The 13065-nt window shown below is 34.7% G+C and overlaps 2 protein-coding genes across 3 annotated transcripts; one reads left to right on the forward strand and one right to left on the reverse strand.

The window, feature by feature from the left end:
• The first annotated feature begins 48 nt into the window (after window positions 1–48).
• LOC149654773 (E3 ubiquitin-protein ligase E3D-like) lies at window positions 49–1860 on the forward strand. The gene has a single exon (XM_089846420.1). It carries the CDS (start codon window positions 494–496, stop codon window positions 1676–1678), a length of 1185 nt encoding a protein of 394 aa, XP_089702546.1. The 5' UTR covers window positions 49–493; the 3' UTR covers window positions 1679–1860.
• Window positions 1681–13058, reverse strand: LOC149654774 (U-scoloptoxin(11)-Ssd3a-like). Of its 2 annotated transcripts, none has more exons than XM_089846425.1 (6): window positions 12922–13058; window positions 8983–9210; window positions 6133–6356; window positions 3282–3446; window positions 3003–3218; window positions 1681–2471 (listed from the first exon to the last, which is right to left on the reverse strand). In XM_089846425.1, exons 3-6 carry the CDS (start codon window positions 6256–6258, stop codon window positions 2289–2291), a joined length of 690 nt encoding a protein of 229 aa, XP_089702551.1. In that variant the 5' UTR covers window positions 6259–6356; window positions 8983–9210; window positions 12922–13058; the 3' UTR covers window positions 1681–2288. The 2 variants fall into 2 exon arrangements, with proteins under 2 accessions (XP_089702551.1, XP_089702549.1); XM_089846423.1 differs by having other exon boundaries at window positions 3282–3449.
• Between the last annotated feature and the right edge of the window lie 7 nt (window positions 13059–13065).

Raw genomic sequence — 13065 nt, forward strand, 5'->3', positions numbered from 1 at the left:
TTTAGTATCAGTAAAACCAGAACTGAAATGAACTGACTTGTATATGGAAGAAAGCTGAAAATAAGTAATTGAAAATCTACCTTAAGAATTTTAAGAGGTGTTTTTGCTATTAACCCTTATATTAAGCCGTCTTACACATAGTATTTAATCATATAACTAATTTTCATTCATTTCGGAGCCAAAACAGCAATTATTTAGTAGTTTCTAATGTTTTTAGAGGTGTCGGACGTAGTCTGCTACACATTCGGTTACATTTGAGCCTAAGGTGCAGAATAAGTGGCGGGTGTTTCAAACGCTGAAAACTAACGAGCTATTTAGTGTGGAATTATTTAAGCTACATTAAATCGTTTATAGAGTATATAGACAAATTGAACGACACCAAACGTGATTAGGAACGTTAAGGTAAATTAATAATTTGTGTATTTATACAGGGTTTTAACAAAATCGGATTTACTTAGTTACTGTGGTTTGTTAAGCCTTGCCCTAGTTAAAAATGATTTCCATTGCTATTGAAATACAAAAACTTGTACGCGTTGCTAATATTTGCCTCACTGTAAAGGACAAAGATATAACGCCTTCATTATTAACTGTAGAAAAAGACTGTTTAACGTTTGCCTTAACTGAAAACAATAAGAACACTACTTTCCGGGTTTGCTTATCTAATTTAAACCATCTTGAACTTGAAAGCACAACATTATGCAACCTTTCTGGTCGAGTTTTCCCTAAAGAATCGCTGAAAGAATTAAGTTTTAGAGTAAATATTAGAAGCGAACTATTAGAACTTGAACAATCAGACTGTAGTACAACTTCATCTACAATCTACTCTCACAATGTTGAGGATAAATTTTGTTTTTGCGCTTGCTGCGGTTGCAAAATTGGAAGCGTAAATTGCGCGAGATTGGTGGATTTACCTTCTTCAAATTGGCGGGAATTGGCATCGGAATGGTTTTGCCATAAACATTCGCACGGGGAATCTCAATCCGATGAAAAAGATGAAATAGAAACTTTGGACTTTAAAAATGGCGACTTTGTAGTTGGTCCAACACAAATCTATTTTCAAAAAAATTGTCTGAGTGATACGGGTGATTTGAAGGAAGTTGGTGATTTAGGTGATGAAATTAAATGTCACAGATGTTTAACACCATTGGGATACGTAACAAAGTCCCCACTAACGCAAAAATCTGCCTTATACTTATGTTTCATGAAACATACCATTGTATTTAATTCTAAGGACATCCCGCCAGTAATAAACAGCGCCGCTTGTAAAAAATCACTTAACGATATGGTTGCAAAAATATTACTCAAAGTTGATTCCCCCATAATGGCGACTAAATTTTGTTTCGAAGTTAATAATACAGAAGCCTCGAAATGCCTATTGATATGGCTGATGGATCGAAACCTACCTAGGTTCTACGCTGTCAGAGACCTACGTGACCTTGGTGAAGGTCACGAGGTTGAAATTAAACCGCGATACGTTTTGAAAGTCTTGTACAATCTAGTTGAACCCGATTCCGCGAAATGTCAATTATGGAAAAATACCTTCGATTGTGAAATTGAACAAGTTTGTCCCCGAACTTTGTGGGACATTGTCGCCATTTTGAATGAAAGTACGGAAACAGTACCTCATTCCCAACGAATAATAGACGATTTTGTTGTAGGATTCTTTAACCAGCCTTAATGTATTTTTTTATTAATTAATTAATTAACACCTTATTAAAATAAAAGATAATAAAACTATTACATTAATTGTATTTGTATTTCCATTTTTATTTAATTGTTTTTTTATAGTGTATAGGACATCACTCGTAATTTTGTAACTTGCCTTTGGAAATTAAATAAATACATTTACAATAAAATCTACTACCGTCTATATTTTTTATGTACATATCTGGTGGCTCTGTTTTGTACGGTACGTTCAGGAATGGATTATAAATAGAAAAATAAAGGAGTGTGTTGAAAAAAAGGGGCCGTAAGTAAGTAATTGGGTCATCCCTATAGAACAAACCTCTCCATTTTTATTGGCGCGTTTTTTACCCAATTACGTATTTATAAACATCCAGCTAAGCTATTAGATAACTTAAAATTTTATAATTAACTTATCCATAAATTAATTAAACGAAACGAAAGATAATTAGGAATTACTCGACACTGGATGGGTGAAACTGGTTTTCTCTCTTATTCATTTTATTTTAATTTTATTTAGTTTAAAATTAAAACTGATAGTCTCAAATGGTCTAATACCTTGTTTGGGCGGTTTACGGTAAAATTCTCCAAAAGATCCGAATAATTTAAACGCATCTCATTACAAAATACGCTCCTCTATCCAAGTCAACCCTTTCGTAAGCCATCCTGATTTGATTGGGACAAAATAAACCGAGTGGACACGCGCATTTTCTGGTGATGAAACTCGTGGCTTCGTGGTAAGATCGAGTGATGGCCATACACGCGTCCGTTGAGGCGCAGATGGGAGGCTGCGGCGGATGGTTAGGTATTATCGTAGATAAACTATTTCTATTAGCATAAGTTCATAAGATATGTATTACTACACTACCTATGCTTCGTAATGCTACTGAGAGACTTACAGCTCGAGATAACTAGTTCGAGTGAACGACAAGCGAGAATTGCAACGACTACACTCGGTGGTTAATTTTGCAGCTAGGACTTCCATCTAGGTCCTATAGGGAGCTAACAACTGGCTAGGGGGTAGAGATAGTCTGACGTCACGCAGCCCCTCTCTGGTTGGCATTTTTAGCGCCTAGAATACTGTTTCCAACCGTTAGGGGGGATGAAACTCCAGTAAGAGATAGAAGGGTGCATGTGACGTTTCAGGGTCAGAGCTGTTAGCTCCCTATTTAGACTGTACTAAGCCCAAATTTGACAGCGTCTGACCAGGCGTCACTTTACCAGAATCTATGAACTACGTCACTCACTTCATGACAAGCTCTCGGTAACCAGCGACAAACATATCTTATGAACTTACTGGTGCATTTAAAAGAACTTACAGGTTTGCAGAGATATCCGATACTGAAAGCCGTTACACCTTCCAACTGTAGAAATTCGGTATGGTTTCTAGTGAAGAGATGCGTGGGTGGACATAGGCAGTGAACTTTGACCTTGTTGACCACTGTTTCCATAGTTAGCAATGACATTTCCATATACGAACTGTAGACCGCTTCCTTCATGGTGCACAAATCGAGACGAGGCGCTCTTTCGCAATACTGCAACGGTAACTATAAGCGTATTTTTCTTTTTTTCTTTTTAAATAAAAGTGACCCTTTGACCTTATATTGGTCATTTCCGTGTGAGATTGTTCTTCCGTCTAATGGATCCCAGACTAAGGGGCAAGATGACCCTCTTCGACAACGACACAGAGGTTGGACACTAACGCCTTGAGGGTTGAGTTGCACGTATCCGCAGACATTATGATAATCGCAATCGGGTAATCTCTGCTGTAATTAAAATAAATCTCGATTAAGATTAGACTTATCCTTAAAAATGAACCACTGGGCGTTTTTAATCCGATACCGAGATATCATAAGTTCATAAGACATGTTCCATAAGTTTGACACTTCGTAATGCTAGAGACTTACAGCTCGAGATAACTAGTTCGAGAACGACAAGCGAGAACTGAAGGACTACACTCGGTGGTTAATTTTGCAGGACTTCCATCTAGTTCCTATTTATTCTTCACTATGCCTTTGACAGCGCCCCAGTCACCAGGCGTCGCTTTAACCTGAATCTATGACCTACCTCATTCACTTCATGACAAGCTCCAGTTTCTAAGTTACCAGTGACAAACTTATGGAACATACCTTATGAACTTATGGTAATACTTAATACGGCTTAACTTAAGGATTAAATTTGAAATACACGACTATATAGAGCAAATTTTCTCCGAGTTAATCTCTATTTTAGGAAACGTGTGTTGAAACCAAAGATATTTTCGGCTGACGCTTCTGTCTCGAGTTTCTCTCTCAACCAAATTCAAGACGCGTTTTGAACATTAATCTCCGACGAAGGTGCGGATAGAACAAGTAACTAAATATAGCCTTTTAATTGCCACCTTTCATAATCGGTTTGCCCCGCCCGCTTATCCAAAATGCCCGAGCGCGAAACCATAGAGCTTATATAGTCGCTTCTATTCATCTTTTCTGTCACAGCGGGAACTTTAGTTCTTGAGAAACAGGTTGTTATACCTTTTGAGGGTTTCAACAAGAGCCCCGTCTCATCATTAAAGGACTGAATACATTTTGCTATAGAAATAAACATCAGAGACTTACGATGTTTGTTTATTACGCATATATTCATACACTAAAGGTTTGTTATTTCTTCAGTTCAAGCAGTTCAATTTAAACTACAATCAGTAGGGTTATGGCAGCACTGTATGTACTGAAGTTAAAGCTAGAGAGAAGCATAGGCGTTAGTTGAAAACTATTTAAACCGCCGCGATTCGGGCCTCTGCATAGTGTTACGGTTCTTTCGACTTAAGATTTAGTTTTCAGTTTTAGTTAAAGCTTGCCTTATAAGCAACGACATTAACCTAAGACTTCAAAAGCGGCAAACGCCACTTCCGTTTATAGAAGATGGACTAGTGGTTAAGCCTAAATATAAGTTGAAAGTTGAAGATATTTTTTCTGACAATATTGAACATATAAAAGAAGATTATTTTTCTTCCCCAAATTTAAAAAAATATACAGGAAAGCTGAAGTATAGTAAAAAAAAAAAAAAATAGTACAACATATATATATGTATTTCTGAAAATTCCTCGGATTGTCTCAAGTATTTTTGGATTATTAAACTCAGAGGCAAATAAAAATAAAATGGAATGAGGAAGTAATGAAAGTTCACGCGATAATCACAATCAAGTGATTCACGTTGTCTCTGGCATAACGAAAACAATAATTAAAGTTCACAGCAGCTGTTTATTAGAGCAGGCAGACCAAATTTATAAAATCTGTACTACGAAATCTAAAATCTAAAATCATCAATATCATATTCTAACACATGTGTCAAAAGTCGAATTCTCTATTTTCCTTTGATAAAGGTAGAAAATAACGGAGCTCTGATTGGTCGACTAAAGGAGCTCGAGAGACTTGAAATTCGTCTAGTCGTAAACATCATACTGGGAGGGCGCTATGAAAGATTTCTTCTACTCCAGAGCTTTACTTTCTATTACTACTATTTGCTCTTGCTATACTGAAGAATTTTTGTACTAAGCTATTTCCACCGGATTTTTATATATTTTTTTTTTCTGGAAAGCAAGTCGGGCGGGTTGAAAGGGCAACTGAATGATTTATTGTTAAGAAGTTCCTAACAACTCTAAGAATGTTGCCCCCCCTCCTCCATGAGTCACTAACCTTTACTATATTGAACTTTGTTAAAAACCAACCATCCAAGTGATTTTACTCTAACGTGGCTTATTTTTCTATTTTCTTAAAAAAAAACCTTGTTTCTATATTTTTACTTTTGGGGATTTGGAAGATTTGTCTATACTGCCATAAATTTTTCGATTCCTCGTAGAAATGTCACTATAATTCCATAGTAACAATATACTGTATATTTATAATGCTGTCAAACTAGTAAAAAAAATCTCCGAAGTTGTTATGTTTTATATTAAATATTATATAATTTTGTAAAGATGCTTTCTGTAAGAGATCAGAGCTACAGCTTACCACTTGTGAATTTGAATTTTAAAAATACTAATTTTAAAAAATCTTATTGAAATAATGCAAAACTATTATTACTTAAATTTTAAGTTAGTTCAAAATCACTAATTTCAAATATTTACTTAAATTATTTCCGTTCAAAAATATAAAAAATTAAATTTCAAACAAAATTTAAAAAATAAATGGCATAGCCCCTGTAAGTTGGTTTTTCCCAGTACACCGATGTTTGGCAGGAACAACTTTTCTACAGGGGCTCGTAGAAAAAGCATGGGCGAGTTTCAGCCTGTAAGATGCTTCCCCTCATAGTCCACAATAACGTTTGCAAACTTAGTTACACGTTCAAAAACTACGTCACGCTTATTTTATAAACTTTACTCACCTTCCCTTAAATATTGTGACGTAATTTATGAACGATTCCAAATTAATTATTAACTAATTAAATTGATTTTAAAATAAATTTAATTACCTCTACTTCTTGTAGAAAATCTTTACTCCTAGCTGAAGCGAGATCCACTTGACTAAAAGAGGCTAAAAACGCCAACCATAACCAAGCTCGATTAACAACAACATTATGCGTTGATGACGTAATCATTTCTTTCGCTTCTGATTGGCTCTCCTCTCTTCTCAGTTTTAATTTTGACGTTTTGAGATGATTTATTGAATTGAATCTCGAAAGTTACTCTTGATAAACTGGAAAGAAAATTAAATTAAATTAAATTGAACTATATTAATTATTAAAATGTTTTAGTTGATTAAAAATTAATTGGTTTTCTTCGTTGTTGTTTAAACTAGATTAAATTGCTCTCAGACTTTCTCTGAGTAACCTAAAGTGCAAATTGGGTAACCATAAGTTCATAAGATATGTCCATTCCATAAGTTTGTCACTGGTAACTTAGAAACTGGAGCTTGTCATGAAATTAGTGAGGTAGGTCATATATTTGAGGTAAAGCGAAGACGCCTGGTGAGGTACTATCAAAGGCTTAGTAATGCAGACTAAATAGGTATGAAGATGGAAGTCCTGCAAAATTAACCACCGAGTGTAGTACTTCAATTCTCGCTTGTCGTTCACTCTCGAACTAGTTATCTCGAGCTGTAAGTTTCTCAGTAGCATTACGAATAGTATAGGTACTGTCTTACTTATGGAAGGAACATATCTTATAAACTTATGGCTAACATAGTTCAGAGTGCGCCTTGGAAGTGATAGCTCGGTATGAAACCGAACAGAATCTTAAAGTTAGAAGGCGCACTCTCGGGACTTGAGCGGGTCATTAACTAAAAAAAATAAAGGCTTCTTTAATTATTCCACCTCATTAGCATAAATTTCCTAAAATGGGAAGTTTTTATGTAGCGAAAAATATCCTCCGTATTTTCACGTACAAAACAAATATTCCAACGAAAAAATGTAATTATCATAAATAATTTCGGAGAATGTTTGCATTATAAAAGAAACATGGCATTAATTTTAATTTGAACTTCAAGATTAACATCAATCCTGGGTCTCCTTGTCAGGGAGAAACGTAGGCCAAGGTTGCCACAGATTTTCCCTGACTTTCCTTGATTTCCCTGACCATGTATACTCATTTTCCCATTGTCATTTATTGAAATGTGGAAATATTTTGTTTATAAATTACTAATATTGTTTACGCTTTGATTTTATATAAGCTAATTATCCTATCAATATCAAAAAAAAAAAAACATTTGCCGGTGGTGTTGCAAGAAAAAAAGGAATTGTAATTAGCCGTACTTGAAGCGTGTCAACAGCTAGAACTGAATTAGGTTTTAAGCTAATCAATTCTTAGTAGATATATTAATATTTTGGCTTTGGCTCTGTTTCCTCGGAGCTATAAATAGCTTCTGAATTACGTGAAATAAGACCATGGTAGTGGGTTTTTTTTCTAATATTTCGTTTAACGTATGCGTTTGCCTTAATGAAAGTTTACCCACGTTATGAATAAAATCTAAATCTGCATTTGACTCTCTTTACTTTAATTTCCGCTTTCAAATTTATCAAAGAGAATTATAGCTAGAGGAGTGAGTACATTTGTAAATGTAAGTGTAGTTATTTAAATTTTCCTAACTTTGTTTAGTGGAGTTTTCTCTGCCGAGTTCGGATTTCATTAAGTGACTGGCCTCTCACCTGATCAAATAAACTCTACTTCCATTGATATAATTCTCTCTGTTTTATTAAAATCCTCTGATATGAGTGCAGATAACTGTAAATTGACTTTCACCCTGACATTTTCATCCAGACACGTTTTTGTGATATTTCGATTTTAAAACGAGTGCTTCTCCATAACGGAACAAAAAGCTTTTTATCTCCAACAGGTAAGACGTGGGATCGAATACATTAAACCCATTTTAGAGAGAGAGAGAAAAAACTAAACCTTAAAAGCATTTTAATCATATTCAAAAAAGGAGTTACTTTAAATAAATCTAGGCGTATTTTAACTGATTCTTTTAACCAAATTATCCGGATAATGGTTGCGAATAATACATTTGAATGAAGTTTTTACAAAGAGGTATTACTTTCGATTGAAGGTTAAAAGGTTACGTCTCACTTTTCCCTCGTTATTTCTAAGTTAAATAGATACGTGTCAAGAACACGCTGCTGCGAGAGACAAATTGGCGGAAGATGGAATAAGATAAGTTTCCGGAGGCAAATAAGCCCTCGAACTTTTATAGATACAGCTTGAGATATATTTGCGAATTTGAGCTTCGTTACGCATGCACTAGACTAACAATTATGACGTTGAAAAAGTAGATATTTTGGTCTAAAATTTAAGACTAGATACACCTTATTATCTTAATTTTAAACTAATATATTCGTTATTATTGACAAAATTAAGATTGTGAGGGTTTCAATAATTCTTTTGGGGCATGCTTAAAAATTTCTACGTCTAATTTAAAGATAATATTAACGAAAAGTAGACATTTTAGTCTACAATTTAAGATGACATAAGACTGAATATCTCAATTAGAAACTAATATATTGTCATCGTTATAAATGTTTGAAGATTGGAAGGTTTCAATAATTTTTTGGAACGATTAAAAATTAGTCTACGATTAATTTAAAGAAATTGACGTAAAGTAGACATTTTGGTTTACAGTTTAAGAAAAGATACGACTGAGTATCTCAATTAGAAACTAATATATTGTCATCATTACAAAATAAAGATTGTGAAATTTTCAATAAATATTTTGGCATGTGATTAAAAATTTGTCAACGACTAATTTAAAGATATTGACGTAGAGTAGACATTTTTGTCCACAATTTAAGATCATACTGAGAACCATGAAAAAAATCTTAGCGTCTTACCTGAAATTTCGGATGATATATGCCGCTTCTAAACCCGCTTAAAAATTCGGAGTTGTTTCGCTCTTGAAGTTCGGAAGTTTATTGGCGAGTTTTCCTTTAGTAAAATTGGGGAACTTTTCCGGTACTACCGAGGTCAACCTGGCAAACGGACGTGTCTCTCTATTTTCCCTTCTGACGATAGCGGGTGCGATCTTTCTTCACCTTTCTCGGTCCACAAAATCTCGTAAACTAGAAGAGAAATACAAGTGGGAAGGTAACTTAGTGCCCGTCTCGGAGGCTAAAAAGGAAAGGATTATGGGCTGCCTTTAAACCCTTAAGACTCGTAACTCCCCCCACTCCACCTTCAGACCCCAACCAACATCAAAGGAGAGAATTAAAAGCCCGCTCTCTAGGTAACGCCCCATTGGTGAAAGCCTAGGAGTCACGTGATGAAACATCCTCCAATGACGAACATCCGTAGCAATTCTTAAGGTATATAATCCACCTAAGTTTAGATAAAGTAAGTAAAGAAGTTTCGAATTATAAAGGCTGCACGAAAAAAGAAACATTAAGAAACACTCATGCACGTATAACTTCTTTATCCGTAATACTTCCTTAATTTATTTCCTCCAATGTTTAAGGGTGTTAGGATAAATTTGTTCTTTAATTTTCGTTTTAGGGTACTATACACAAAATTATCTTGGAAATTGCTTTTGGTTTGTGTTTTACGATGTGACAATCCATGGTACTTATAAACCCTAGAGGGGATTGGAAAACCGACGATACACGTGACCAACGGCTATTAGATTGTATGGTATATCAAGGTCATGCAATGATTAAAAGCACGTGCTAAAGTTAGGCTAGGGGTAAGTATTCCCCTAAGGTCACTACATGAAAATTTTAGCTCTGATCCTCTTTAAAATACAACGTCTATTTAATTTTATGGTCTACAGTTTTTACATTGAAGTCAAAACTTAAGATTCAAGCTAGCACTTGTTGCTCGGTTCCAAATCTCATCAGCTTTCAAAACTTTCAATCTATTCTAGGGTGTCAATTATTGTCGTCTGCTATATGGGAGGTCTAGGGATTTACAATTTTGCGCGGGGGGTTATCATCTCGAGTTTATTACGTGGGAGCAATCTAGGGGATTATGATCCTTAATTAGTTTTAGCTCATATAAAAGTTAATCACATCGTAGAAGGGGTAAATTTCCTCGTCGAAAATTAATCTGTTATTTATACGTTACTAGTGGAAAAACCAGTACAACAGGCGCTGGCATATTTCGAAAACCTTTTTTTTTAATTTTGATATTTCGCAAGTTTTAATCATGTCACGTGTTTTGTCAATACACGTAAAGAGAGTATTTTTTTAAATTGAATTTAATCTAAACTACAAGTAAATCGGTGCAGAATTAAGGAAGATATGAATTTTTTAAAAATATCATACACTTGTGTACTGCGGGTAAAGGTTTTACAGGGGCTCATAGGAAAAGCATTATTCATTTTACCCCTATAAGTCGGCACCCTAAATTTTCCAATGCCACCTCTTTTGCAAATACACGTAAAGAGGATTTTTTTAATTGAATTTAATCTAAACTACATGTAATTCGGTGCAGAATTAAGAAAGATATGAATTTTTTAAAAACATCATCCACTGCTGTATTGCGGGTAAATGTTCTACAGGGGCCCATAGGAAAAGCATTACTAGTTTTACCCCTGTAAGTCGGCACCCTAAATTTCCCCGCTCAAATATTCGTTAAGCCTTTCTCTTTGAAATTTTGAAATTTTCATTAACAATTGATATTGTAGTATCACGTGATTAGAGAATAGAGTCGGTTAGTACACCCTATTAAACCAAGAACGCATAGAAGACTTGAGACCATTGAATTGGGTCAAATCAATTATGAAGGATTAATAAGCACACGTCTTTATAAATCCAGCTACCAGTCCCTAGGTATTTGCTCCTGGTAAATATAGTTACCAAATGACAGAATCGTGTCATATTGAACTGTTGCATCCCGCTAAATCTCAGGGATAAGATATTTCTGTCAAATCATAATGCGTTTGGTAAAATTAGGGTATATACACTTAATACAATTCGTATAAGCTAAAATTAAACATGGCCCAAATGTTATTACCACTATCATAAGTGAATAATTAGTGAAATAAGTACTAAGTTTCAGCATAAGTTCATAAGTTATGTTCACCATAAGTTTGTAAAATCTGGTTACGAACTGGAGCTTGTCATGAAGTGAGGTAGGTCATAGATTCGAGGTAAAGCGACGCCTGGTGACTGGGGCGCTGCTATCAAAGGCTTAGTAATGCACACTAAATAGGACCTAGATGGAACTTGGTCCTGCAAAATTAACCACCGAGTGTAGTACTTCAATTCTCGCTTGTCGTTCACTCGAACTACTTCGAGCTGTAAGTCTCTCAGTAGCATTACGAACTGTATAGGTAGGATCATACTTATGGAAGGAACATATCTTATTATTTACTTATGATATTATTAGCCTTCAAAACCAAACACCTCGTTGGTTATTTAGGAATTTAATTAGACGTTTAGCCTAGCGTGTAATTTGAATTTAATTATAGAATTATAGAAGTTGATTAAAACGTGATTAACTTTAAAATCGTTTGAAGTAAGTAAACGCGAGGTTTTAATAATGGCTGCCATGTATGGCGTATATGAACTTTCTTTTAATGGTTAAACGAAGGGGGGAAAGGTCGGGAAGCGATTAAGGAAAGGTTTAGATTCCTCGAAACACGTTTCGCCGCGCCTGAAGTTTATTATTATAATAATATTACTTATACGTGGATAATTTTCGATTAATCGTGACGCGTTTGTTACCATTTTAGCAAAGAAAAAGGAAGTGGCGTGTTACTCTCAAATTAGTCCCAACTCCTTCCTGTAATTCTAGAATTCAAGCGTGGGAAGTTTAGCTTCCACCAAGAACTATCGAGTGATGTGGATATAAATTCTTCGAGTTACTTTACAGGGTTGCCATGCTTTTAAATCGAGAAACGTTTTCGTTAGGAGCTTTTCATCGTCTTAATATTGTATTCACAAATAAACATAAGAAGGCCTACATTTCCTTTCACAAATAAAAATAGAAGTTGATTAGTTCCGATCGAAGCAAAGAGCGTTATTTGTCCAGGGCTCTATAGGAAAAAAAAATCTCAAATGATTTGAGAAATGAAAAGTATTTCAAAATAAATGCCTATAAATAGAAATAGAAAGTAAATTGACACGGAAGTTATAGATTCTTTTATCGTGAACTCCTTCCGACTATAGTCGAGACCATAAGTATGACACTACTTATGTTTCGTAATGCTACAGCTCGAGATAACTAGTTCGAGAACGACAAGCGAGACTTAAACACTCGGAGTGAATTGCCAAGATTAGTTCGATAACTTCGAGTTTATTTCTTTTGGAATGAAAAGAAAAGAAGAAAGGCGTGTTCTTTGATCTCGTCTTTATATCCTCGATTAAGTGCTTTTGCAGCTAGCGTACAGGATTAAACTCAAATTTCCCTTCATCCATTTGTTATTCGAACTATTTATATGACTCTTAACAAGTTCGTCGCTATCTCGTCTTAAGAAGTTAAGCTTGAAAAGATCCCGTCATTACATTACGAACGAAAAGGGTTTTTTTAAAAATAGCGAAGATTCAAACCTAACAACTCAAAATAAAAATTAATGTAAACAGCATAATCCTCGAATTAAAACATTTAAAAATATTTTCAGCTTATCATATAACGACAAACTACATGAATTACAATTAAGAATACAGTAAGTATCTTAAATGAACCCTAACAATGACGAAATCCATCAAAAATATTATCAAATAGGCCAGGCCTAATTTATAAATTTAAAATATTATCAAGTTGTTAAGCCTAATTCTTAAATCTAAAAATAAATCAAGTTGTTAAGCCTAATAATTAAAATGAAAATAACTTACGGTTATTCTTATCGTCTGTAAAATGGTGCAGATTCCGGAATGGTTTGACCATTACAATTATATATATGTTTTATATGTCTATGAGTTGGCCTTGAGGTTTAAACCATTTTCTTGGGGTGGGTAAGCGCCAGTCGTTCCCTAAAA

Source organism: Phalangium opilio, unplaced genomic scaffold (assembly GCF_054372755.1).
Source record: "Phalangium opilio isolate 3A_F unplaced genomic scaffold, DU_Popi_V2 ptg000079l_1, whole genome shotgun sequence".
Lineage (NCBI taxonomy): Eukaryota > Metazoa > Arthropoda > Arachnida > Opiliones > Phalangiidae > Phalangium > Phalangium opilio.

Excerpts from the sequence above, each read along its gene's own strand:
- LOC149654774 (XM_089846423.1), bottom strand. The coding sequence starts at position 6,258 with ATGATTACGTCATCAACGCATAATGTTGTTGTTAATCGAGCTTGGTTA. Across the intron at positions 3,450-6,132 it reads ATTTTCTACAAGAAGTAGAG|CAGAGATTACCCGATTGCGA; the intron begins GTAATTAAATTT and ends TTTTAATTACAG. Across the intron at positions 2,472-3,002 it reads TCGGATATCTCTGCAAACCT|CCTCCCATCTGCGCCTCAAC; the intron begins GTAAGTTCTTTT and ends CATCCGCCGCAG.
- LOC149654773 (XM_089846420.1), top strand. The coding sequence starts at position 494 with ATGATTTCCATTGCTATTGAAATACAAAAACTTGTACGCGTTGCTAAT.